Raw genomic sequence first — 26,247 nt, forward strand, 5'->3', positions numbered from 1 at the left:
TGATGGTGTTAATTATGGCCTCTTCTCCTCTCCTCCGCTGCTTTTGAATCTTGAACATACATGTTAGTAATTGTAAGTAACATGCTGTGTTGTAATGATCTCCCATCTAAGCACAATTGCTGGGAATATTCTGTTCAATTTATATTTAGTGAAGTGATCTTACTGAGGTTGACCTTTAAAGGCCAGTATGCTGTGGGCCTGATGTGCTTCCCATACTGATTCCCACCATTCCCCTACACTGCATTGGACGAGGCCAGTCGGACCACGTTCAGTTCAGAAGAGTAGGCCGGGATGTGCCCGCTTTGCATTGCTCTTGCTCCTGCTGCTGTCTGTCAGGTGAAGGCGTCTGCACGGCCTCTGGGACTGCGCAGTCTACATTTGCATCTCTGCCTCAGACCTGTGTGAAGTTTGGCAAATTCTTTAATCTTCAAAATGGGAAAGATAATGCAAGTTTCCCAAGATTATGTGATTTATACAAGGTAAAATATAAAACACCAGCGCAGCATCTAGGCACATGGTAGAGAAATATCATCTTTGAACCTCCTGCTCCATACTTGGTCTATTTTCAATTATAGCTTGCCCTATTTTGTTGAAATTTTGTCCCTCCTTTAAGACTCAGTGGAAATGCCATCTTCTTTCATTATTCTTTGATTTAATGGAGTACTCCAGACTTCTTTTAGGTTATTTATAATATATTTTCCTTGTGCCATGGTTATTTCGTATTTGCTTATTTCTATATTGTAAGTTCTCGTAGGACAGAAAATAATCTTTGTTTTATCTGAATCATAGATTTAGCCCTTGTTACGTGTTACTTTTTTAAGTATATGACTATTATAAAGCAAATATTTAAATGAAGTTTCTTTAACCAGTTCATTGTGTACCATATCTTTTTTTTCCTTCAGCCATATTGATTAAAAGGTTGAAAATGAATGTTTTTGGTACCACCATTGCGAAAACTTCTCTTTTTTATTCATGTATCTTTAAATAGAGGGAATTCTATAACTCTTAACACTGAAAGAGCCAAGATCCATTTATGCTTCTGGAAAAGAAGAGAAAGCATATTTATACATCTTTTAGACCAGTTTCATGTTAGCAGGCTATAGCTCTTTGAAAAAGAAGTAAAATTTAGCCACAATATTTTTCAATTATTTATTAAAATTTAAAACATACGTTTTAACAAATTTAACACTAATTGCGGCTTAAAACTTAGCTTTAAGGATATTTATTACTCTTGGTTCTTTGAACCTACATAGTATTTACTATTTATAGCCACTTTTATTCTGTCATCTCAAACAAGAGGCTTTCTTTTTATTACTCTTGAATTTCCTTTGTATTTGTTTTTGCCAGAGACTATTTAGTGCTGTCAGACTTCTGTATTGTACTTGATTAGAAGTTTTTTGTGCAGATTTTTTACTTTGTGTTGTTTTATTTTGTGTTGGTGGATAGCTTAGAAATCAATACTCCAGCCAGGATTGGGAGGGCCAGGTCATTTATTAGAATGCCGTAAATCTAGCCGTTCAGTTTGAAGTTAAAATGAAGAAAATATAGCAGACAGCAGACTTAGAAAATAGAGGGAGCCCATCACAAAAGTAGCTAAATCCATTATTTTTATTTTGTAATTTCATGAAGCACCATTACATCTCTTCAAATACCAACTCATTTTATATAACGTGAAAAATATCACATTATTGTATAAAACAATAAAAGCAGAAACTTTGATGAAGTGTTCAATGCCCAGATCCCATTTCCTAGAAGTCCTTTATCTTACAAAACAGATAGCACGCTTCTTTCTTTGTACATTTTAGTTGATACCTGCTGAATTGACATAAGGTGAGAAACAGGAGCTCCAGTAAAAAAGGTGTAAGAGTAAAGCTTCTCACTCAGTCTTGGCCAGTTTCAAAGTCTGTTTTGAAAATAGGGACAATATTTAAATTTAGCTGTGGTTTCCCTTTTGATTTCAGTAAGTGGTTAACACTTGACCTATTTATATCTTATTTTGTGTAAGAACTCAAGTTTTTCTTGCAAAAAGAGAGCTTTATTTTTCTATTAATTCACATGTACTTACTGTCTATAAATTTTTAATCTTGGAAGTTACAGTTACATTCCAAATATCTAACAACTCAAAGATAATTTATAAACTTTAATTTTTGACAGATTTCCAGCTTTTTGCAAGTATCTTGTAAAGAGACTGATATAACATATATTTGTTAATTGAATGTTATGTAAATTAATAAGTATTTGCTTAATAAATTAAAAATATTAAGTGTCATTAAATAAGAAAAGTATAAACTATTTAAAAAGATTTTTCAATTTATGTTAGAAAATGGAATTTTTATCTGTTTTAGGGAGTACACCTTTAGGATGTTATAAAAAACTAATAGAATATCACAAGAATGGAGATCTTTCTTTTAAATATGTGAAGACCTTTAACATGGATGAATATGTAGGTAAGCTGTATTTGAATTTATTGAATATATCATTTGGATATATATTACATTTTGAATAAAAGAAATATATTTTTAGAACATTATTGTATTTGAATTTATGTTTTGAATATACTATGAATATATTTCTGAAAATATACTATTTTGCGATGAGATTGGGAGTTTATGTTAACAATCTATGTGTGATAGTAACACAGCATATGGAAGGAATACAGGACTAGAAATCAAAAAAAAATCTTCATTTATCCTAGGTTTTGCCACTTACTAATCATGTAACTTCAACCCAATCTCTTCACATTTCTCATTCTCTTTTTGTTCTTTGTTTACATCCGAGTCAAAACCAGTGTTGTGGGGATGAATTAAGTAATCTGCATATATAAAAGTAATTAGTAAGTTAAATGCTTTTCAAATCAGAAGCTATTTATATTATTAGCCATGAAGCTTTTCTGATTTATTGACTGTTAACTTGCTTCACTGGGAAGATCTATGATGCGTAGAAATTCTGTGTTACAATTTAAATATAGGAAGATATTTTTACTGGTACCATAAGTGATACCAAAGGAATTTTGAAGATTCAATATACTTTGCACAAATATGGGACTAATGGGGAAGAATATGGCCAACATTTCAATAGAATGGCTAATTTACTTGAGCTTAATATATAAGTCAGTTCCATTGCCTAAAATTTTGTGTGTTTGAGTAGTAGAGTACAGTGATGAAGTTCACATGAACTAGACCTCCCATGTTAGAATCCCGGCCCCTATGTGAGCTGTGGGACCTTGGGAAAAGTTTTCTGTGTTTCAGTTGTTCATCCTTCAAAGGAGAATAATAGGGTTTCATAGATGTTTTGTAAATTAATTATTAATATATATATATAAAGTAATTAATGCTAGACATATAATAAGCATATATCCTACATATATTAAAAAATGTATTTTTTAAATATATTTTTATATTAAAATTAAAAAAAATACTATTAGACTGATTATGGTATGGAGAGGTTATTTATAATAAATAGCATTATTACTTAAAAAAATAAACTTTAGATTTATTTGTAGAAACAGTTAACATTTTTATTTATTTACTTCATATTTAGGACTTCCGAGAAATCATCCTGAAAGCTACCATTCTTACATGTGGAATAACTTTTTTAAGCATATTGACATAGATCCCAATAATGCACATATCCTTGATGGAAATGCTGCAGATTTACAAGCAGAATGTGATGCATTTGAAAAGAAAATAAAAGAAGCTGGAGGAATAGACCTTTTTGTTGGAGGTAGGTAAAAACATTTTGTCATTAATGTTAATGTTTGAATTAGTTGTTTTAAAATTAAAAAAAAGAAACTTATTATATAATGTAAATGCCATGACTGTCTGTCATACCCATTCTTTCTGTTACTGATTTCTATTTTACTTTATTTTCATCATAAAATAATCTTAAGGTTTACATTTTAATGCTAAAACTGAATTGTATCTCAACAATGCCTTCAGAGAAAGGTCCCAATTCCTGTTAAACTCTTCTAATTTGCCTCTCTCTGAAGTTGACAGTTGGCCACGCCTTTCAAAATGAATGATCTGTTTCTTCTCCCAAATGATAGATTTATCTCTTAATATTTCTTTAAAACTTTAGCCCAACCTACATATAAATTATAGATATTGAATCTAATAGTTTGCATGAGGAGGAGGTGGAGTTTAACAAATCACTTAAATTGCTTCATCTCACTGAGAAATTAATTAATGATATAAGACTTTTTATTTATTATCAGTCTGTAGTTAATATGAGTTGAAGCTGTATAAGTGTCATAAGGGAATGTTTGACCAAATTTCAGTTGTAATTTACGTATATGGGTATGTGTGTATAATAGGTATGTGTATATAATCCATTGCTGAAAACAGGAGGAGGAGGTTTTTCCTTTTGTATTAACAACTGGTTTTCTGTTGTCAGTATAAAGCATTTGAGACCTGATTGCTATAAGAATAAGATAACTTCAGCTAAACTAAAACTAGAATTATTTTTGCCACATGTTTAAATATTCAACTAAAAATACTAATATTCTAAATTAACATTAAGTAAACTGTATATATGTTATAATTAGTTAGAAAACTGCTCAAAGTTACCTGAATTAGATCTTCAGTAGCACAGTATTGAAGTTAATTTATGGGTGAAGTGACTAAGTGTAGTTGAGGTATTTGGTTGCCCTTGTGCAAAATTTATTTTTAAATTGGACTACTTGCTATCTGTATGACCTTGGGAAGTTGATTGAGGTTGGGAAATTACACTATTATTAAGTCACTTATAAAACAAGATTAATATGAACCATTCCAAAATTTGTGAGAATCGTGCTATAACATATATAAAATGTATAAAATACCTTGCACAGTGGTTGATGATGTATAATTGGTATTCCACAGTTATTTTGGTATTCTCTTTCTTAGTATAAATTTTAAATAATTGTTAAGTGTTTTGAATTCCCTAGGAATTTTATGAATTATCTCTGAGGACATTACCTCTAGCAAAAGTGCAGTCTTCTCCTTGAAGAAATTTTACCGCTACCTAGCACAGCCAGTGACATTTAGTTTCTAGTGTAGATAAAATGATTATTAACATGAGTAGGGATCCAAGTTTTTGCTTTTCAAAATAGAAAGTTTATCTGTGTTTTAAATAAAAATTGCTAGTATCACTTCAATAATCCTAGAGAATTTATGCACATTCTATTTTGTACATGGCTGAATTTTGAGATAATTACCATTTGCAGTGCTCAGCATCAAAGCTAAAACTAGAGATTTTTTAGAATATCTGAGGAGGGCACTAACCACCTACTTCTTAGGAGGTTCATTATTAAAACTGGCTGCTTGAAAAATGTCTTCATTTGTGAACTTGTTTTTTCTACTGTTAATTTATTGATCTTACATTAAGGGGGATCCATGTGACAAATCTTTTCTAGATTCAATGTTAGGAAATAAATAGAATTTATTGGAGCAGGGAGCAGAGGGTGACTGATGAAAACCTCTCTAACTCTACTTTGTTGTTTGGCCTGCTTTCCAGAAAGTACACATAGCTTAATGTAATGTTTAAGGTTTGAACTCCCTTAGAACTCAGTTCTTTCCCCAGTGCTTTAAGTCATTTTTTCTTTCTTTTTAGTTAAATTTGCTTTTGATAAGTTTCCTTATTATAGACCACCTAAGTTCTTCCTTTGAAGTACATGGTGCATAAATTATAATTATTTATGTCTACTACTGACACTACTAAAAAGAGATTGACTCATTTTTTAACAATTTGTCTTAAGCTTCTTGTAGTTGTCTTTCCCTTGCACTGTCCTCCACCCGTCAAAAAAATCATTTCGAGAGTTTCCTTGCTTTCTCCCTTGAAATCCTCACCGTGGTCAGGTGGTAACCCAGGGTCTGTCTTGTTCTAGTGCCATCTGAGTGAGGTGATTCTTCCTGTGCTCAGGGAGAGAAGAGCAGCTCATTGTGTTTGGGATGCCCTATAGTTGGGTGTGCACTTGTGACAGAATCATGTTGAATCCTTGTATTTGTTGATCTGGGCTTATCATCATTGGATTATTTAAGATAAGGCTTGGTGTTTGGGTCTTACTACTTGCCCTTCTTTTGTTCCAGGGTTTGTTTAATAAAAGCCCTAAGAACTGTGCCAAATGGGATCAAAGTGTCAGCTTTATTAAAGGTAAAGTTGGAATAGAGATTGCAGTTTGGCATGGAAACCAGAATGGGGTTTTCCACTCCTCTCTCTGAATTGGAAATAGTAGAATAAGAAGGGCCCAAGAACACAAATCTATTATTACTTTTCCAGGGAATTAGAGTAGAAGTCCCTTTCTTTGATAGAGAGAAAGGACATATTTAACATATACTCCCAAAAGTTCTTTTCCACTTGATGACAAGAGTCTGGATAGCACAGTAAGGGGCAGCATGTAATTCTTAACTTACACCCAGCAGTAAGATATACAAACATGACATTTTATAAATAAAATATAAATTATTAACTTTAAAAATATTGTAACGTATTTCTGTTTTTAAAAAGTGAAACAGACACCAGAGAAAACTTGAACCTTCTGATCTGATTGCATGCTTGGATTCTTTGGTTTGTTAATAACAGGAACTGGCTAGTGGAACCAAAAGTAAATTAATTGGAATGCTTCTAGGGTAACCTACAAAACTGGAGGAAGAGTTGAAACAATCAAGTCTGTGGAAATCAAGAAGCAGAGTACTTGAAATCTCAGGATGAGGAACTCATTAGCCTTTCTGGGCAGTGCTGTCATCCAGGCCGCAGCTCTCTGCGCCTTCTTCCTTCCTATCCTGGTCACCATGTCGATCCAGAGAGAGATTCCGATTGGTTCAGCTTGAGTGCTTTTCTCCTGGCCTCAGTCACTCTAAGGAAGATACAGTTGTTCAGAGCACTGTAGTGAGGAGAAAAGAGCAGATAAGAAAAAGGTGGGAGATAGGAAGAAACTCCACTGAGCTTCCCAGACAAGACTGAACATGAAGTCATTTATTCAGCCATTATTTATTAAGTGCCTCCTTTGTGCCACGTGCTGTTCTGAATGGTAATGGTTTAACAATGAAGAGAAAGTCCTTATGTACATGCAGAGCACTTGTACATTCTGCCCACGGAACTGTAGGAACATAGGAAAGACATTTACTCCAGACATGCAGTAATTTTTGACATGTTTCTTAGAGATGCTATCATCTTAATTTAGACTTAAAGGCTAAATAAAAATTAGCCACATTTAACTAAATAATTTTATATTCCAAATCTCAATTTTTGAGTTAACTCATGGCCATTAAGTGAATATGTTGACCATTCTTCATTGATGGACCTTTACTCAGAATTTCAGTTTAGCTCCCAGTCCCCAGTGAGCTCACTGGTATTGATCGTAGTGGACTTGCAGATTTTATTTTCCTGGTCCCATCCTTTTCTCTTTTACAGTAGAACCTCCCTAGTTGACCACCTCTTAAGTGACCTAATTTTCATAGACTGGACATGCACCATATGTACAATAGGCCTAGGTCCTTACGTTGACCACCTCTGTATGTTGACCAGTTTGTTACAGTCTCTGGGGTGGTCAACTTACAGAGGTTCTACTGTATAAAAATAAATGTTTAGGCATATGTATGCTTAAGAGGAGGAATAGAACAGTTTTTTTAAATATACAGAGAAATGCATATCTGTCATTAAAACATTTCTAAGCAGGTATATACTTGTAGTAGAAAAGCAGGTATGCACTTGTAGGTCTGGCTTCATGTCCCCACGTTACAGTCCCTGGACGGTTGTCCTTTGGTTTCTGTATCTGCTTCCCAGTGTTCATTTCTTCCTCCATCCTTCAAAATGAAGTTACCCTTTGTCAGCTTTTACCTTAATATAGCCTGGGAAAATTTTGCTGGAGTTGTATGTTAAATGTCAGTAAAATGCAAATAATCTTATGCTTAAACACGCAGAATATAAATGTTGATGATATTTTAATGACTCCAGAGAACTTGTAGGTTTATTTTTGATTGAGGTTGTCTGAACTGTGACCTGCTACTAGAATACCTGTGTACAAGTTTGTTTTATTTATGTCATAGAAAGGTCTTAATTTAATGAAAAAACTTACCTTTTCATTCCTTCAGATAAAAAACGCCATATTCTTGGCTATATTTTACAAGCAGTCCTAGATAGGTCAGAGCTTATAGTATATCTCTTTAAAGCAGCATTTTTTAACATGGTTATCACCTATTATTAGGTTATGAAATCAATATAATCAGTCACATCCACATTTTCTTTTCATTTTATTTATTTATTTATTTTTTTTGACCGGGGCTGGGTTTGAACCCGCCACCTCCGGCATATGGGACCGGCGCCCTACCCGCTGAGCCACAGGTGCCACCCTCTTTTCATTTTATTAATGAAATGGAATGGATAGAAAATAGCTTGTATGGCCCCTAGTAAGAGTGAGTATGGTTTCATGCAGTTCTTGTTTTATTGCATTTTATATGTGTGACATGCGTGTGTACTAGATAGTATATCAAATACTTCTTACATTCAGTTCCAAAAGTTAGAATACTACTGATCTGGGTATTATCTTGTTTAGTCTGCGCATTTTTATAAGTGAAGGAACTCTACTACAGAGAAGTTCACTAATAATTGCCCCATCTGGACTAGAAACAAGCAAATTAAAGTGTGACAAGACTAGAAAGATCTGGAGTTAGGAATCAGAACACTTTGAGTGCTTGCTTTTCTTTTTTTTTAACACTTAGACTTCTTTCTCAGAATTTAGTAAATTGTGACCTTGAACAAGCTGCTTGAGCATCAGAGTTTGCTTTAGTATTTGAAGAAAGGCGCAGGAGATGAGGGAATTAGATATGCCCAATCCGATCATTTTATAAGTTGCTAAATATGTCAGGTATGGTGATTCAGGTGAAAGGGCATAAACTGTGACTATTACACTAATACAAGGCGATACTTAATTCTACTACTATTATCAGACTTAAGTTAGCTCACTGCTTAGCATATAGAAAACATGGAAATATTTTTTTAATCAATACAGAAATATTTTAGTGCAGTATTAGGAATTCAACTATAAAATAAAACAAGGTAAGTGTGCTCACTTTCAAAACCATGTTTAACTTAGAAACCCTTATTTACTGTATGTTTCTTTTGAAAGGAATTGGTCCAGATGGTCACATCGCTTTCAACGAGCCTGGATCCAGTTTAGTGTCAAGGACAAGATTGAAGACTCTAGCAATGGACACCATTTTGGCAAATGCTAAATATTTTGACGGAGATTTATCAAAAGTGCCAACTATGGCTCTGACTGTTGGTGTGGGGACAGTGATGGATGCTAGAGAGGTAAGAATTAAATGTTCTTTGATGCTTTCTTTTTGATGTTGACAGATTTTTGAGGGATGAAGATACTGAATAAGTGATATTTTGGCTGCATTCTACTTCCATTATAAATTTTTCTCTAGTTTTAGTAACTACATTTTGTCATTCTCATTGACATATTTAGAAATTAACCAAATTAAGGCGGCGCCTGTGGCTCAGTTGGTGGGGCGCCGGCCCCATATACCGAGGGTGGCGGGTTCAAACCCAGCCCCGGCCAAACTGCAACCAAAAAATAGCCGGGTGTTGTGGCGGGCGCCTGTAGTCCCAGCTACTCGGGAGGCTGAGGCAGGAGAATCGCTTAGGCCCAGGAGTTGGAGGTTGCTGTGAGCTGTGTGATGCCACGGCACTCTACCAAGGGCCATAAAGTGAGACTCTGTCTCTACAAAAAAAAAAAAAAGAAATTAACCAAATTAAGTCTTTTGGAGTTGTAAGCTACGAATTAAGCATCACTTTTAGGTTCTGCTTCACCTGGCTTATCTGCTTCAGTTTGAGGTCCTAATATCTCACTGATTATATGGTTTGTTTTTAATTGAAATAGTTGTGTGAAAGGACTGTTGAGAAAAAAATGCAGTGCTAATTATATACAGTACTCTGCTTTTGAAGCACCCAAGATGATTTAGTGTGAAGTGTTTCCTGAAATATGCAGGATAGCTCAGTTTTTTCCCAGCAGAAGGAACCCATCTAGGTCTGGCTCTTTTCCACATTTAGCATTAAGTGTGGAAGAGCTCTGAACAGTAGACCATGCCTAATTTTTAAGTTTCTGATTGGGCTGTCATTTTCTTCCTTGAGAAAAACAGAACAAATCATAGTTCATGATTATAAGTAGTTAGATTATATGGAACGCAGAACGTTGTTGGTAGCAGGATTGGAGAAGTTCAGAGGAAAAAGTACAGATAAGATATGATAAATAAATAACTGATCTTGACAAAATTACACCTAAACTTGAACATACAAATAGAATTGTCATTCAAAATACATGAGTTTCTCATTATCTAAAAGTCATAGATATATGGGAAAAAAGACCTTTCAAGGACTGAAATTTATAGTAAATAATTTGAAAAAAAAATTTAGAGCAATCTTATTTCTAAAATATGAAACTGAAAAGTTATGTAAATAGATTTCTCACACTTAGCATGATATAAGTTTTAATGATCATACTAATTTTTAGAATGAACAGAGAATTATTCAAATACTTTTTTCCTGTGGGTCCATTTTTGCAATAAAATTATGATGGCATTCCCCACGTTCCCAGCGTGATTATAAAGAAAACCATCATGGCAAAACTATTCTAGGGGGTCGTCATTTTCTCAAGAACATTGCTTAGTGCTTTGATTTCACAGCATTCTTCTGAAACAAATATTATTTGTTGATTTTCTTATCTTCAATTGTAATGTGCTTAATTTGTACAGATTCTCCTTTGCTAGTGCTTATAAACTGACTTGAAGTGTTCTTCACTGTCATTTTCATTAACATCGTATATACTTAATTACACTTTGAATCCATGTATAGGGCAGATGCTAACACTAAATGGAAAGAAGGATTGAGTGGGGAGCTAAATGTTCAAGTGGTCAGTTCATCAGTAAATAATTTCTTCACACTTTGAAAACTTAGATGAGGACCTTCTGTATACACCTTGGAGGGTATAAGAGGTTTCCTCAAGACCCCATAGATTAAGAACCCATAGACTACTAGCTTCAGTTACCCATCATTTCTTATCTTGGGATCTTTACATTGAGGATAAATCTGGAATGTTCTGTGTTTTCTCTTCTTGCTTTGCTAACACTGCACCATTGAGTTTTCAAGTTTAAAAATTCCCTTTCTTAACCATTATCCTCATAATGATTTTTTTTTCCTCTCCCACATTGCTGTGCTTTTCCTTTACAACATTTGTCATAACTTAAAATTACTTCAGTATACTACCTGGATGTTTATACCAATGCCTGAAACTGGGTAATTATAAAGAAAAGGAATTTATTTTGTAAGGTTCTTTAGACTGAGAAGTCTGAGGTTGAGGGACACGTCTAGTGAGAGCCTTCTTGTGGTGGGGAGGCTCTTTTGTGGGGGGCCCTGAAGCAGCACAGGGCGTCACCAAGCCAGGACTGAGCCACCCTTTCCACTCCCATGAAATCCTGTGAGTCCATTTACCCTTTAATCCATTAATCTGTCAATAGATTAATCTCTTCATGTGGTTGGAGCCCTTAGGACCCAGTCACATCTTGAAGGCCATACCTTTGAGAGCAATTTTTTTTTCCATTTTCTGCTTTGCCACGTATTTCTTAATTCCCTAGTACATTTAATTAATGTCTCTATATGTTAGCCATCAATAAACACCAATAATCAATTCTTTTTTCTTTTTTTTTTTTTTTTCAGTTTTTCGCTGGGGCTGGGTTTGAACCCAGCACCTCTGGCATATGGGGCCGGCGCCCTACTCCTTTGAGCCACAGGCGCCGCCCCACCAATTCTGCAATTCTGCATCTTAATACCCTAAGCTTCCAGCAGCCTCCTTTCCTTCCACTCCCTTCATGTAAATGCTAGATATGTCCTTTCTTACCAAAGTTTGGCTGACTTTTCATTGTTTTTCTCAGTGTACGCTTTATATTGAGATTTGTTGCCACCTGTCTTATTACCTTTTTATAGTGTATGCTTCAATAACGAAAACTCTTAGCTCCTCTTATATAATTGTTACACCTTTTAACAGTGTTTCTGTCTCTCAAGAGACAGCATAATGTAGTTAGTTTTTAAGGACATGCACCCCAGAACCAGACTTACTTTAATCTTGGCTTTAGCAAAACCTTGGACAAGTTAGAGAATAGCTGTGCCTCAGTTTCCTTAGCTATAAAATATGAATAACTATAGTGTCTTATGGTGGTGTTTTCAGGGAGAGCACATGGTTCATTGTTTACTTTTTGAATCACCAAGTCACATTGGAAAACTTTCCTGAAATAAATTTTCGAAATCCTTTCTATGTCAATTAACAGATATTTTCATTGAATGCAGTGCATGTTAAAGTAGTTTTCTAGTAACTCTGCAAGGGCTGGTTTAAGAACGTCTGCTAGATTGCCTGCATAATAATCATATAAGGGTGCTGGATTCCTGGGCCCTAATTCCAAATAGTCTGAATTTTAAGACCAGGACTCAAGCCAATAACTATTGTATGGGGGTTTTGTTTTGTTAATTCCTTCTGTAATCCATATATCCGTCTTAAGAAAAAAAGTTTTGGCTAGTCACGTCCAGCAAGGAAAAGTAACTTACAAATCTATTCATTAGTATAATACTTATTGTATCAAACTGAGATGGGTTTTTGTCTTAAAAGACAAATGTTTTAATGATAGATGATATCATATTAAATGTGCTGAGCCTAGATCCCTGTACTTTAGAAGTATGAATACGAATGTCCAAGGAAATTTATACATATTTTAATTTATTCATGCTCTTTGATTTTAATCAAGATATAGCTTCAACATGAAAAAGTAGTGAGTCATGATAAAAAATAAAATGTTGGAATATTCTGGTTTATTAAGCTTTCATTTCCCCCATTCTCAAAGGTCTAGTTATACATAAAATATGCAATAGAGAATTTCTATGTTATGTACTTTAGAACTACAGCCACTTTAACATTCATTTTTTAAACGCTTACAATTTCAAATATCAAGTTACATAAACTGACGTGTACAGTTTTGAGTTGTAAAATAGGATTGGTTTACTGTTGAAAGATGGTAAAGAGAAGATTCATTCTGACACATACACTCACATGTTATTGAAATTATTTCATAGGCATCTTGGGATTTGGGAAGAACTTGGATTTTCTGTAATTAATAAGGGTAATCTCAGTTGTATGTGCTTGAAGGGAGATTCTTTGTTTAAATAGATCCCCCATCCTTCTGAGTCAGGCAGCACACCATCAGGGAAATGACTTAAGTAAATCCTCGTCCTTCTGAGTCAGGCGGCACACCGTCAGTGAAATGACTTAAGTAGATCCTCGTCCTTCTGAGTCAGGCGGCACACCGTCAGTGAAATGACTTAAGTAGACCCCCGTCCTTCTGAGTCAGGCGGCACACCGTCAGGGAAATGACTTAAGTAGACCCCCGTCCTTCTGAGTCAGGCGGCACACCGTCAGGGAAATGACTTAAGTAGACCCCCGTCCTTCTGAGTCAGGCGGCACACCGTCAGTGAAATGACTTAAGTAGACCCCCGTCCTTCTGAGTCAGGCGGCACACCGTCAGTGAAATGACTTAAGTAGACCCCCGTCCTTCTGAGTCAGGCGGCACACCGTCAGTGAAATGACTTAAGTAGACCCCCGTCCTTCTGAGTCAGGCGGCACACCGTCAGTGAAATGACTTAAGTAGACCCCCGTCCTTCTGAGTCAGGCGGCACACCGTCAGTGAAATGACTTAAGTAGACCCCCGTCCTTCTGAGTCAGGCGGCACACCGTCAGTGAAATGACTTAAGTAGACCCCCGTCCTTCTGAGTCAGGCGGCACACCGTCAGTGAAATGACTTAAGTAGACCCCCGTCCTTCTGAGTCAGGCGGCACACCGTCAGTGAAATGACTTTAAGTAGACCCCCGTCCTTCTGAGTCAGGCGGCACACCGTCAGTGAAATGACTTTAAGTAGACCCCCGTCCTTCTGAGTCAGGCGGCACACCGTCAGTGAAATGACTTTAAGTAGACCCCCGTCCTTCTGAGTCAGGCGGCACACCGTCAGTGAAATGACTTTAAGTAGACCCCCGTCCTTCTGAGTCAGGCGGCACACCGTCAGTGAAATGACTTTAAGTAGACCCCCGTCCTTCTGAGTCAGGCGGCACACCGTCAGTGAAATGACTTAAGTAGACCCCCGTCCTTCTGAGTCAGGCGGCACACCGTCAGTGAAATGACTTAAGTAGACCCCCGTCCTTCTGAGTCAGGCGGCACACCGTCAGTGAAATGACTTAAGTAGACCCCCGTCCTTCTGAGTCAGGCGGCACACCGTCAGTGAAATGACTTAAGTAGACCCCCGTCCTTCTGAGTCAGGCGGCACACCGTCAGTGAAATGACTTAAGTAGACCCCCGTCCTTCTGAGTCAGGCGGCACACCGTCAGTGAAATGACTTAAGTAGACCCCCGTCCTTCTGAGTCAGGCGGCACACCGTCAGTGAAATGACTTAAGTAGACCCCCGTCCTTCTGAGTCAGGCGGCACACCGTCAGTGAAATGACTTAAGTAGACCCCCGTCCTTCTGAGTCAGGCGGCACACCGTCAGTGAAATGACTTAAGTAGACCCCCGTCCTTCTGAGTCAGGCGGCACACCGTCAGTGAAATGACTTAAGTAGACCCCCGTCCTTCTGAGTCAGGCGGCACACCGTCAGTGAAATGACTTAAGTAGACCCCCGTCCTTCTGAGTCAGGCGGCACACCGTCAGTGAAATGACTTAAGTAGACCCCCGTCCTTCTGAGTCAGGCGGCACACCGTCAGTGAAATGACTTTAAGTAGACCCCCGTCCTTCTGAGTCAGGCGGCACACCGTCAGTGAAATGACTTTAAGTAGACCCCCGTCCTTCTGAGTCAGGCGGCACACCGTCAGTGAAATGACTTTAAGTAGACCCCCGTCCTTCTGAGTCAGGCGGCACACCGTCAGTGAAATGACTTTAAGTAGACCCCCGTCCTTCTGAGTCAGGCGGCACACCGTCAGTGAAATGACTTTAAGTAGACCCCCGTCCTTCTGAGTCAGGCGGCACACCGTCAGTGAAATGACTTTAAGTAGACCCCCGTCCTTCTGAGTCAGGCGGCACACCGTCAGTGAAATGACTTTAAGTAGACCCCCGTCCTTCTGAGTCAGGCGGCACACCGTCAGTGAAATGACTTTAAGTAGACCCCCGTCCTTCTGAGTCAGGCGGCACACCGTCAGTGAAATGACTTTAAGTAGACCCCCGTCCTTCTGAGTCAGGCGGCACACCGTCAGTGAAATGACTTTAAGTAGACCCCCGTCCTTCTGAGTCAGGCGGCACACCGTCAGTGAAATGACTTTAAGTAGACCCCCGTCCTTCTGAGTCAGGCGGCACACCGTCAGTGAAATGACTTTAAGTAGACCCCCGTCCTTCTGAGTCAGGCGGCACACCGTCAGTGAAATGACTTTAAGTAGACCCCCGTCCTTCTGAGTCAGGCGGCACACCGTCAGTGAAATGACTTTAAGTAGACCCCCGTCCTTCTGAGTCAGGCGGCACACCGTCAGTGAAATGACTTTAAGTAGACCCCCGTCCTTCTGAGTCAGGCGGCACACCGTCAGTGAAATGACTTTAAGTAGACCCCCGTCCTTCTGAGTCAGGCGGCACACCGTCAGTGAAATGACTTTAAGTAGACCCCCGTCCTTCTGAGTCAGGCGGCACACCGTCAGTGAAATGACTTTAAGTAGACCCCCGTCCTTCTGAGTCAGGCGGCACACCGTCAGTGAAATGACTTTAAGTAGACCCCCGTCCTTCTGAGTCAGGCGGCACACCGTCAGTGAAATGACTTTAAGTAGACCCCCGTCCTTCTGAGTCAGGCGGCACACCGTCAGTGAAATGACTTTAAGTAGACCCCCGTCCTTCTGAGTCAGGCGGCACACCGTCAGTGAAATGACTTTAAGTAGACCCCCGTCCTTCTGAGTCAGGCGGCACACCGTCAGTGAAATGACTTTAAGTAGACCCCCGTCCTTCTGAGTCAGGCGGCACACCGTCAGTGAAATGACTTTAAGTAGACCCCCGTCCTTCTGAGTCAGGCGGCACACCGTCAGTGAAATGACTTTAAGTAGACCCCCGTCCTTCTGAGTCAGGCGGCACACCGTCAGTGAAATGACTTTAAGTAGACCCCCGTCCTTCTGAGTCAGGCGGCACACCGTCAGTGAAATGACTTTAAGTAGACCCCCGTCCTTCTGAGTCAGGCGGCACACCGTCAGTGAAATGACTTTAAGTAGACCCCCGTCCTTCTGAGTCAGGCGGCACACCGTCAGTGAAATGACTTTAAGTAGACCCCCGTCCTTCTGAGTCAGGCGGCACACCGTCAGTGAAATGACTTTAAGTAGACCCCCGTCCTTCTGAGTCAGGCGGCACACCGTCAGTGAAATGACTTTAAGTAGACCCCCGTCCTTCTGAGTCAGGCGGCACACCGTCAGTGAAATGACTTTAAGTAGACCCCCGTCCTTCTGAGTCAGGCGGCACACCGTCAGTGAAATGACTTAAGTAGACCCCCGTCCTTCTGAGTCAGGCGGCACACCGTCAGTGAAATGACTTAAGTAGACCCCCGTCCTTCTGAGTCAGGCGGCACACCGTCAGTGAAATGACTTAAGTAGACCCCCGTCCTTCTGAGTCAGGCGGCACACCGTCAGTGAAATGACTTTAAGTAGACCCCCGTCCTTCTGAGTCAGGCGGCACACCGTCAGTGAAATGACTTAGGTAGACCCCCGTCCTTCTGAGTCAGGCGGCACACCGTCAGTGAAATGACTTAGGTAGACCCCCGTCCTTCTGAGTCAGGCGGCACACCGTCAGTGAAATGACTTAGGTAGACCCCCGTCCTTCTGAGTCAGGCGGCACACCGTCAGTGAAATGACTTAGGTAGACCCCCGTCCTTCTGAGTCAGGCGGCACACCGTCAGTGAAATGACTTAGGTAGACCCCCGTCCTTCTGAGTCAGGCGGCACACCGTCAGTGAAATGACTTAGGTAGACCCCCGTCCTTCTGAGTCAGGCGGCACACCGTCAGTGAAATGACTTAGGTAGACCCCCGTCCTTCTGAGTCAGGCGGCACACCGTCAGTGAAATGACTTAGGTAGACCCCCGTCCTTCTGAGTCAGGCGGCACACCGTCAGTGAAATGACTTAGGTAGACCCCCGTCCTTCTGAGTCAGGCGGCACACCGTCAGTGAAATGACTTAAGTAGACCCCCGTCCTTCTGAGTCAGGCGGCACACCGTCAGTGAAATGACTTAAGTAGACCCCCGTCCTTCTGAGTCAGGCGGCACACCGTCAGTGACTTAAGTAGATCCCCCGTACTTCTGAGTCAGGCAGGTGGCACAAGATTATTTAAATTGTTTGAAGACTTTGCTTTTCAAGATAGCCCTTTTGTTTCCTTTTCTTCATTCTCCCAGGTCTCCTTTATAAATCATTATATACTGTGTTAATAATTGTGGTTATTACAGTGTATTCACTAAAACCCCCTAAGATACTAATTTGCTTTGTTAAACTAGAAGCACTTTGTTCTTGTTATGTTAAAAAAAAAAAAAAAGCTTCTTACTCATTTGGAACATGTTTTAATACTTAATTAATAAGTGATATTCACGATTTTTTAGGTAATGATCCTCATAACAGGGGCACACAAGGCATTTGCCCTGTACAAAGCAATTGAAGAAGGAGTCAATCACATGTGGACTGTTTCAGCTTTCCAGCAGCATCCCCGAACTATTTTTGTATGTGATGAAGATGCTACTTTAGAATTAAGAGTTAAAACTGTGAAATACTTTAAAGGTGAGCATTGAATTTATAATCAGACTGTGAGATGTTCTATTGTAGATGAGGGTTAAGCCTTACTGTGACAGTGGCCTAGTAAAGGCATTGTGGGACCCAATAGTTGATTCTTTCAAAGAATAGAAACTTCTCACTCAGATAATAGTATCTTTCAGAGTAGTTTCTTGGGTTTTTATTTTTTTTTTAATGAAGAGAATCTCTTCAATCTATCTTTTCAGTAAACAAAATTTTTCTTGACACTCAAAGTTTAATAAAATATTTTTCTTTCATATTAAATATATAATATAAAATTAAATAACCCAAAAGGAACTATCTATGTCCTTTCTAGTTTTTTCATGTTTACATGTCCCTCCCCGATCCCTTTCTCCCAACCTGTTTACAACCTAATCAGCGGAGAATATAGGTCTCCAACTATCTCACTCACTCTTCATAATCTTAAAAAAATCTTTCCATATGTTAAAGTTATAATGCTAAATGTTAAAACAGTATGGAATAAACTCTACAAATAAGCAGAAGTTTGGTTGCCTGACACTGAAATTGGAAAATGTCTTAAAATTGGTGTCACCATAGTTTACCTGGTAGCATTTTTTTCCTCAATCAGGCTGTGTGTCAAATGCTTGATAACAATGAGCAAAAGTTTTAAAAGATTGTCAAGGGACGTTTGACTGTACTCAATTTGGAACACTGTCTGATTAAGAGTCAGCGCTATTTATAAAGACATGCATACAGTCAAACTATTTAAGTAGATATGTTTAATAAAGCACCTATATTTACATAGTAGATGTTAAAATTACATAAATTGGTCAGGTGGATCAGTGATACACTGTTTAGTGTCTTACTTCTGTTACATGAATGGATACACATTTTTAATTTTTTTGCTCTTATTAGTAACTAGGTTTTTAACATGTATTGGAAAAACTACATGGTTTAAAAAAGCTATCATATTTTATGCCTCTAAGACACAGCGATCTTGTCTAAAATTGAAAAGTATCTTAAAATTGGTGTCGCACAGCATATCTGGTAGCATTTTTTTCCTCAGTGGTACATAAAATAATAGTGTTTCACAGTTACAGCATCAATATTCAGAAATACAGTGTATAATCTGAAAAATTCTAAGTCAATTTAAAGGAAAGCAGTAACTCAACAGGACATATAAACATGTGAGTATGGCAAAAACCTTGCAAGTGTTACACAAATGACTGAAATTTGGCAAGCATCGAAAATTGTCAGATATTTTTAAAACAAATTTGGTCATACTGTGTATATAGTTTTGTCTTGTATTTGCACTCAATGTTTTGTAAGCATTTTGCAATTTTACTAAATACTGCTTAAGAGCATTTTTAGTGTATAGTTAAGTAGATACATTATAATTTAAACATTTTTTCATTGGTTAACATAATATTTCTATTTATATTTTTATCAATTGAATTGCTAGTTTTTTAACAAGGCACAAAGGTATCAAATTAAACCGTAAAATTGTTATTGTCTTTGTAATCTGACAGAATTAGAGTGATGAGTTGAAAATCACTCAACCCCGCCCTCGGTTGGGGTTTTACCCACATTATTTCCTTGTAGTTCTTCAGATTTCATCCTAAAATGTATTCCTTAAAGTTAATACAAAGAATCCTCATTATCTATAAATTTAATGCCAGCTTTGAGAGTTTCATTTAACATGGCCATTTTCTAGTAATAGTAATCCCTGGGAAAACCCCTGTTCTAATCTGATTTGTTACATTTGGTTTTTATAAGATTTTTACATTTTAGAAAATATTTAATAATATATTTAATAATGGCCAATACCTTTATGATCATCTGTTATTCTAAATGTGTTGTAATTCTCACAATAGTGTTATGAAGCGGGTACTTTTATGTTCCCATTTAAAAGTACATCGACAGGCTTAACAGGTAGAGATGTTAAAACACTTACTCAAAGTCACACAGCTCATATGTGGACAGAGCTGTGTAAGTCTCATCTGGAGTCTGAGCTTTTGACCAATCTGAAACACTGCCTCCCAGAAAAATGGTATCATCTAAATCAAAACCATATTTCCATATTAATACCATAATCATTGCTTCCCTAAAAGGTATAGATGTCTTTAGATAATTTAAATTAGAAGGGAGGTAAACATTAGTTGTTTTAGTTTCAATTCTTAGAATTTCCTCTGGAAATGCTGAAGCATAGACCACTCATAGGAGGACTGCCGCACTGGCAGAAGAGGATACGTATTTGCCACGTTGGACCTGTTAGGACACATCCTTCAATAGAAGAAAAAATGGAATTGAGATATTATTCTGGGCTATCTAGGCCTTACATTATAGTATTTTGATAAAGGGTATAGTAGTGGAATAGTTATGAATGTATACATATTTCAAATGCAGTTTTATATATGTGCCATATTTCCATTGAGTTACTTGTAAATCATGTCAAAATACTGGAGAATATGAATTTTGTAATTATCCCTAATTCTTCAAATTCCATTCTTATCACTACCATTTCTTCTGTCATAACTAAAAAGTGCCAACAGGAAATCTTAAAAGAGTTCCAATTATTCAGTTCCTGAGTATTTAGATCTAGGTTAACTAGATTTTCAGCAGTAAGTATTATAAATGGAAGGGTTTTTTGGTATATACTTTCTAAAGAATACAAGTTAATTTCAAGAAAATAAGTTTAATAGTTGGGAATTTGCTTTATTCATTCTAGTTTTTTTTTTTGTTTTACTTTTTTAAAAACACTTTGATTTTAGTGTATTTTCATGACATCATTGTGATGAACATGTCTTTCTTTTTTTTTTTTTTTTTTTTTTTTTTTTTTTTTTTTTTTTTTTTTTTTTTTTTTTTTCTTTTTTTTTTTTTTTTTTTTTGGCCGGGGCTGGGTTTGAACCCGCCACCTCCGGCATATGGGACCGGCGCCCTACCCGCTGAGCCACAGGCGCCGCCCGAACATGTCTTTCTTTTGCCTATTTAGACCTGTCCCCGTAATGTGACAGAAGTAGGATGAGTTCATACTGAGCCAAAATCTTAAGTAACTCTGTATAGACATTACTATTTAGAATCTGTGAGATTTAACTTTTCTTCTGGTAACATGTAAGGAAGTCTAATAGGTAAGAAGGATCTACAAGCATACATAACAATTATAAAATGGAATTTAAAATCTACTTAAAATATCAATTTCTACTGTAAAACATACCAATTATAGCATTTAAAATGTACTTAAAATTTAACATCTCAATTTCTGCTCTAAATTATCTTTTTATGCAGGTTATCTTCTGTATTGTTTTTAGTAAACCTCCCTCAATATGGAATGGTTAAGCTTGTAATCAACCCAAGTCATAAAGACATATTCAAAAATAATGGAAAATCATTTGCCAGATTAATGGATAGGGTAATATACTGGAGTGCAATAGTAGTTCTGAGCCCCTCATTGGAGTCTAGTAGAGGAACTGCCAGAAGATCAAAATCAACATAGACTTTAGATATAATTAAAATGTATTAACTGAGTTAGTATTCAAATTTGTCTCATACTGAAGCTCTCTGAAGAACTGCTGCTACTCTGTACATATCCTACATCTGCACTGTTTTATAAAGATAAGTAGGTATTTACCAGGTAGTTAAAACTAGAAATTATGAAACTTTCTGTTTGTACTTTTTCAATAAATTTGGCTATTTTTTATCAGATGGTAACCAAATAGATACACTGTATCTTATTAAAAAGAAAAACTTTTCTAAAGTAAATGAGATAGTTTAAAATTAACAAAAACAACTAGAACTGTGCTTTTTTTCTTCAAGGTTTAATGCATGTGCACAATAAACTTGTGGATCCACTATACAGTATGAAAGAAGGAAACTGAAGGAGATGGGAGCAAAATTCTTCTTGAATGAGCAGAGTACTTTTTTAATAAGAAGCAGATGAATTTTTAGCTATGCAATGATAAAACATAGGGAATTGTGAAGATTGTCATTTTTAAAGTCCACTATCTGTTGAACATTCCATATTTAGAATGTATCTGTTTTAGAATAGGGTTCAGAAGTAGCTGGTTCTAAAAATTGGCTATTTTATTATAAAATAAAAAAGCCACATCACCATCTAGAAAATTGCATAGAAATGAAATGTCTGCCTGTTTAAAATCTAAAGTCATTTTAAAGGTATAGAGTCTGCATATCAGGTGCCATTTCTGGCATGACTCCACGGCATACATAGATTTCCATTTTTAATGACAAGATGACACTCCAAACCTTTCAGGTATCAAGCAGCTCTCTCTGTAGAGTTTTACTGTTGGAATGCTGTCTTTATATTTTCTATGCATCACACACACAATTTTTTGCATGTGGTTGCCTTAGTCATGTTCTTGCAGAAACATCTAAATATCAAAAGTTATGCTCTATATTGTTAGTAAAGGAAATCTGAACAGATGACAGTGCCTAAACGTACAGTTTACATCCTTTTGGAAAGTATGTAAGTGCATGTTTTTGTGCACCTTCTACTTTTTTACAGATATGCTCTTATTTTTATTTAATGACTTGGGCTTATGCTCGAATATAAGTTATCTTGGCAATTATGAGCTTTCTATCTAGCAACACACTTGGGGAAATTCTTTTAGAGAATATTTTCTAATTATTGTTAAACTTCATAAATGATTACGTTTATTCAATATATTATATATAAAATGTCAAAAAGGATAAATATATAAAATGAATTACTGCAAACTATTTTAGATTGACAAAATTTGCATAATCAAATCACAAATAAAAGTATATTGTTTTCTATCTTTAACTCAAATAAAGTTTTTAATAAAAAAATAGGTTATTAATTTATTTCTAGAAGTGAATTTGAAGAATACCTGCATTTGATTCCATCAATCACAGTACCTTTTGGTTTGTTGCCATTACTCAGGAGATTTGTGTTAGAAGACTATGTCCTACCTATAGTTTCTCTGTCTTATACCATGAAAAGTAAAAATACGTCCTTTTCCTTAGCTTATTTTGCATTTTATAACCCCATCTTGAGGAAGCTACCTTACTCATGTATCTGCTTGTCTATGTGATTAAAATGCATTTAGTTTTTTCAAATACTTAATCAGTTGGGAAACAAATTCAAAATGAATTAACAATAAAACTGGTAATAGGTTCTTATAGTGAAATAGGGTAAAATATGCTGCTTTATTTTAATTCTAAATGATAACATCTTAAGAGCCTTATACATGGTTTTTAAATAACTTGTGAATCAGTAGCATTTTCCACTCTTAACTTCTGATAAGAATTGTTTACTACAAACCATCCTAACTCCCTGAGAAGATCAAATGGTTTTGGTGAGTGGGTCACCAATTATTTCTGTGCTTGGAAGGTCAAAAGATCTTTCCATTTTACTGCCCTTAAACTAGGAGGCTAGTAAATCTTTTTTTTTTTTTTGAAGCTAGTAAATCTTATAATGGTAGGTTATATGAGGAATATGCTTAAAAAGCACATAACTCTAGATCACTAAAGTCATGTCCTTGGGAAAGTAAACAGGGGAGAGAAATTAAGCGTATGCTAAATAATTTGTACTGATGATAGTACAGAAAAGCATTTTCCACATAAAACGTACTTCCTACAGAGTTGCATGTTAAGGAATGATAAAATTTGTCCTGGATTAAAAAAGGCTAATATTGCTAAAATATTAAATAGTAGACAAAACGTATTACAGGCCAAGTACCAACTTAACAACTGGCAATAATTATAGAACAGAATACTTAGTTTCACAGACTGTTTTTCTAGTTTCAAATATACAGTCATTTTCCAAAATGCTGTTTCATTTTCTACCTTTGATCAGAGGTAGAAAAGAGAGGAAGGCATATGAACTGATTGATTTATGTAACTAGGACTAAATCACAGGCCACGTAATTACTACATATAATAATTTTAAGTAAATCCCCAAATTATCTGGTAACCTTAATATAAACTTCATCATTGATGATGTTTATTTCTAGAAGACATCTTCCTCATTCACATCATTCAAGGTTGAAGACAAACACCAATGGCTAAATTATTCTGTAGTGCAGTCTGTGCTCTGGTTTATTTATTGTCTCAACAAGACAAGACCTTTGAAATAATACAGCCATTTACTGGTTATGAGATCTCAAATACATTACTGAAATATTCTAAAGTGTAGTCTCTTCAATTATGAAATTTAGGCAATAATTTTTTAACTGTCAATAATTGCTGCTAACACCACGTATCTATCATTTTATAAAAATGATATAATATCAGAAATAAGATAGCTTCTGGGGCGATGCCTGTGGCTCACCGAATAGGGCGCCAGCCCCATATACCAAGGGTGGCAGGTTCAAACCTGGCCCTGGCCAAACTGCAACAAAAAAATAGCCAGGCGTGTGGCAGGCACCTGTGGTTTCAGCTACTTGGCAGGCTGAGGCAAGAGAATCGTCTAAGCCCAGGAGTTGGAAGTTGCTGTGAGCTGTGATGCTACGGCACTCTACCGAGGGCAACAAAGTGAGACTTTTGTCTCTTAAAAAAAAAAAAATGATAGCTTCTTTTTTTTTTTTTTTTTTTTTTTGTTTTTGGCCAGGGCTGGGTTTGAACCCGCCACCTCTGGCATACGGGACCGGCGCCCTACTCCTTGAGCCGCAGGCGCCGCCCAGATAGCTTCTTAAATGTACCATGTAAACCATCAATTTTCAAACTAGCACCTGAAAAAATATATAAACTTTTAGCAAAAACAAAAGTAGAGGTGTACATAGTCTGTTATTTGAGTTTACTGTTTAATAAATGATTTGCAAATATCAGATAAATGACCCAGCTAACAAATCATCACTTAGGTGATTTTGAAAATCCTTTAAGGTATCTTAAGCATGGGGCTGTTTAGTATCAGTAACGAAAAAAAGGATGCCCCAAACAAAATATAGTTAAGTACATAACATTATTGAGGACAGGTTTTAGGAAATTTTAACTTTGAAAGCACATTTAAGGAAATCAATTTTTTTCTCAGCATTGTAATAAAACTACATTGAGAGAAACCATGTAACTCCAGGACCTGCTACATTCCACTTCAAGTTGCAGTTTCCAAGAACCTATTGATGCCATTAAGTGAGGATTTAACTATAGTTATAATTAAACTGAATGCTTACTAAGTCTTATGCATGATTCTAAAAATTTTATTTATTTTTTTGATTCTAAAAATTTTAATACATATTTTCATTTAATCTTCACAGCAATCCATAGTGGTGGTAGTAGTAGTATAATCTCAATTTTACCAAAGAGGAAACAAAGTTAATTAAGCACTTTGGCCAAGGTCACTTTAATACTGAGTAGTTGGAACGGAAACTTGAAACCAGGCATTATGACTTCAGAATTTAGGCTCTTACCCATCCATTTACTAATCCCATTCAAAGAAAAGCCAGTAGACGGTGTTTAAGCCCGAAAGAAACAAGCAAATTTTATCATTTTTATTCTATTATCGACATATAAATGGCTATGAAAAAAAGATACGGTTTTTAATTTATACAAATTCTTTATATTTTCTCAACAATTATTTATCAGATTGTGTTTTCAGAACTTTTATAAAAGCTTCTTTTGGAACTTCAATGTTGCCAATTTTCCTCAGTTTTTTTTTTCCTTCTGCTTGTCTCTTCAGAAGTTTCATTTTTCGAGTAATATCACCACCATACTGAAAAATGTTATTAAAAAATGGAAGTCTAAATCACTCCAGGAAAAATAATCATACAATTACATAGAATCATCAATACAATCAACAACCACCAAAGTATAATCTATCAATCAAGCAGACATCTGCAAAGTTACCTCTCATTGTTCCTAGCAGACCCTCACCTTACTATCTTCTCAAGGAAAAGACTTTACTATGTGGGGAAAGAAATGAAGACCCCCGAGGAAGCCAAGTACTACACTATGCCTGTCAAGGAAGAATTACCAACCTCATTACTAAGTCCAGACTTGGAATTTTGAATTATTAACTACAGTCTAATATAGAAGCTCTTAATCACATAAGTGTATATATGCCAAAAACTATTTCTAAGCATTAGAAAAATAATTTATCATTCAATTTTCACAATACCTGAGTTAAGAAAAATTTCTTAACAGCTGTGACAGCAAATTTTGGTGAAGTCACGTGGGAGATAGATATTTCAATTCCCACGTCTTCCCATTGTAAGATATTGACATTGTCTTCAAAATCTTTCATTATATATGTAGTATTAGATCAACAAACATGTTTCCCAGATTATAGAAATAATTGTTATGAAATCCTTCCTTAAATAGTTTTAGATAAGAAACTTTTAGGCTCGGTGCCCATAGCACAGTGGTTATGGTGCTAGCCACGTACACCAAGGCTGGCGGGTTCGAACCCGGCCTGAGCCAGCTAAACAACAATGACAACTGCAACAAAAAAATAGCTGGGCGTTGTGACAGGTGCCTGTAGTCCCAGCTACTTGGGAGGCTGAGGCAAGAGAAT

At 36.7% G+C, this 26,247-nt stretch overlaps 2 protein-coding genes across 11 annotated transcripts in view; one reads left to right on the plus strand and one right to left on the minus strand.

Moving 5' to 3' along the window:
- The window catches only part of GNPDA2 (glucosamine-6-phosphate deaminase 2), a 44,780-nt gene that overhangs the window by 4,793 nt on the left and 13,740 nt on the right, over nucleotides 1–26,247 (plus strand). For 3 of the 4 annotated variants that reach the window (XM_053577619.1, XM_053577618.1, XM_053577620.1), the window contains exons 3-6: nucleotides 2,346–2,447; nucleotides 3,541–3,723; nucleotides 9,104–9,288; nucleotides 17,615–17,789. In XM_053577619.1, coding sequence (XP_053433594.1) covers nucleotides 2,346–2,447; nucleotides 3,541–3,723; nucleotides 9,104–9,288; nucleotides 17,615–17,789 — 645 coding nt within the window. Of the gene's footprint in view, nucleotides 1–2,345; nucleotides 2,448–3,540; nucleotides 3,724–9,103; nucleotides 9,289–17,614; nucleotides 17,790–21,575; nucleotides 22,606–26,247 lie in introns of those variants that run through there. The other variant, XM_053577621.1, reaches the window with a different exon arrangement.
- Nucleotides 5,711–26,247, minus strand: part of GUF1 (GTP binding elongation factor GUF1) — a 42,039-nt gene continuing 21,502 nt past the window's right edge. For 6 of the 7 annotated variants that reach the window (XM_053577613.1, XM_053577617.1, XM_053577615.1 and 3 more), the window contains one exon: nucleotides 25,190–25,446. In XM_053577613.1, the coding sequence (XP_053433588.1) occupies nucleotides 25,309–25,446 (138 nt within the window). In that variant the 3' untranslated portion in view covers nucleotides 25,190–25,308. Of the gene's footprint in view, nucleotides 6,860–25,189; nucleotides 25,447–26,247 lie in introns of those variants that run through there. The other variant, XM_053577614.1, reaches the window with a different exon arrangement.

This window comes from Nycticebus coucang, chromosome 23 (genome assembly GCF_027406575.1).
Source record: "Nycticebus coucang isolate mNycCou1 chromosome 23, mNycCou1.pri, whole genome shotgun sequence".
Taxonomy (NCBI): Eukaryota; Metazoa; Chordata; class Mammalia; order Primates; family Lorisidae; genus Nycticebus; species Nycticebus coucang.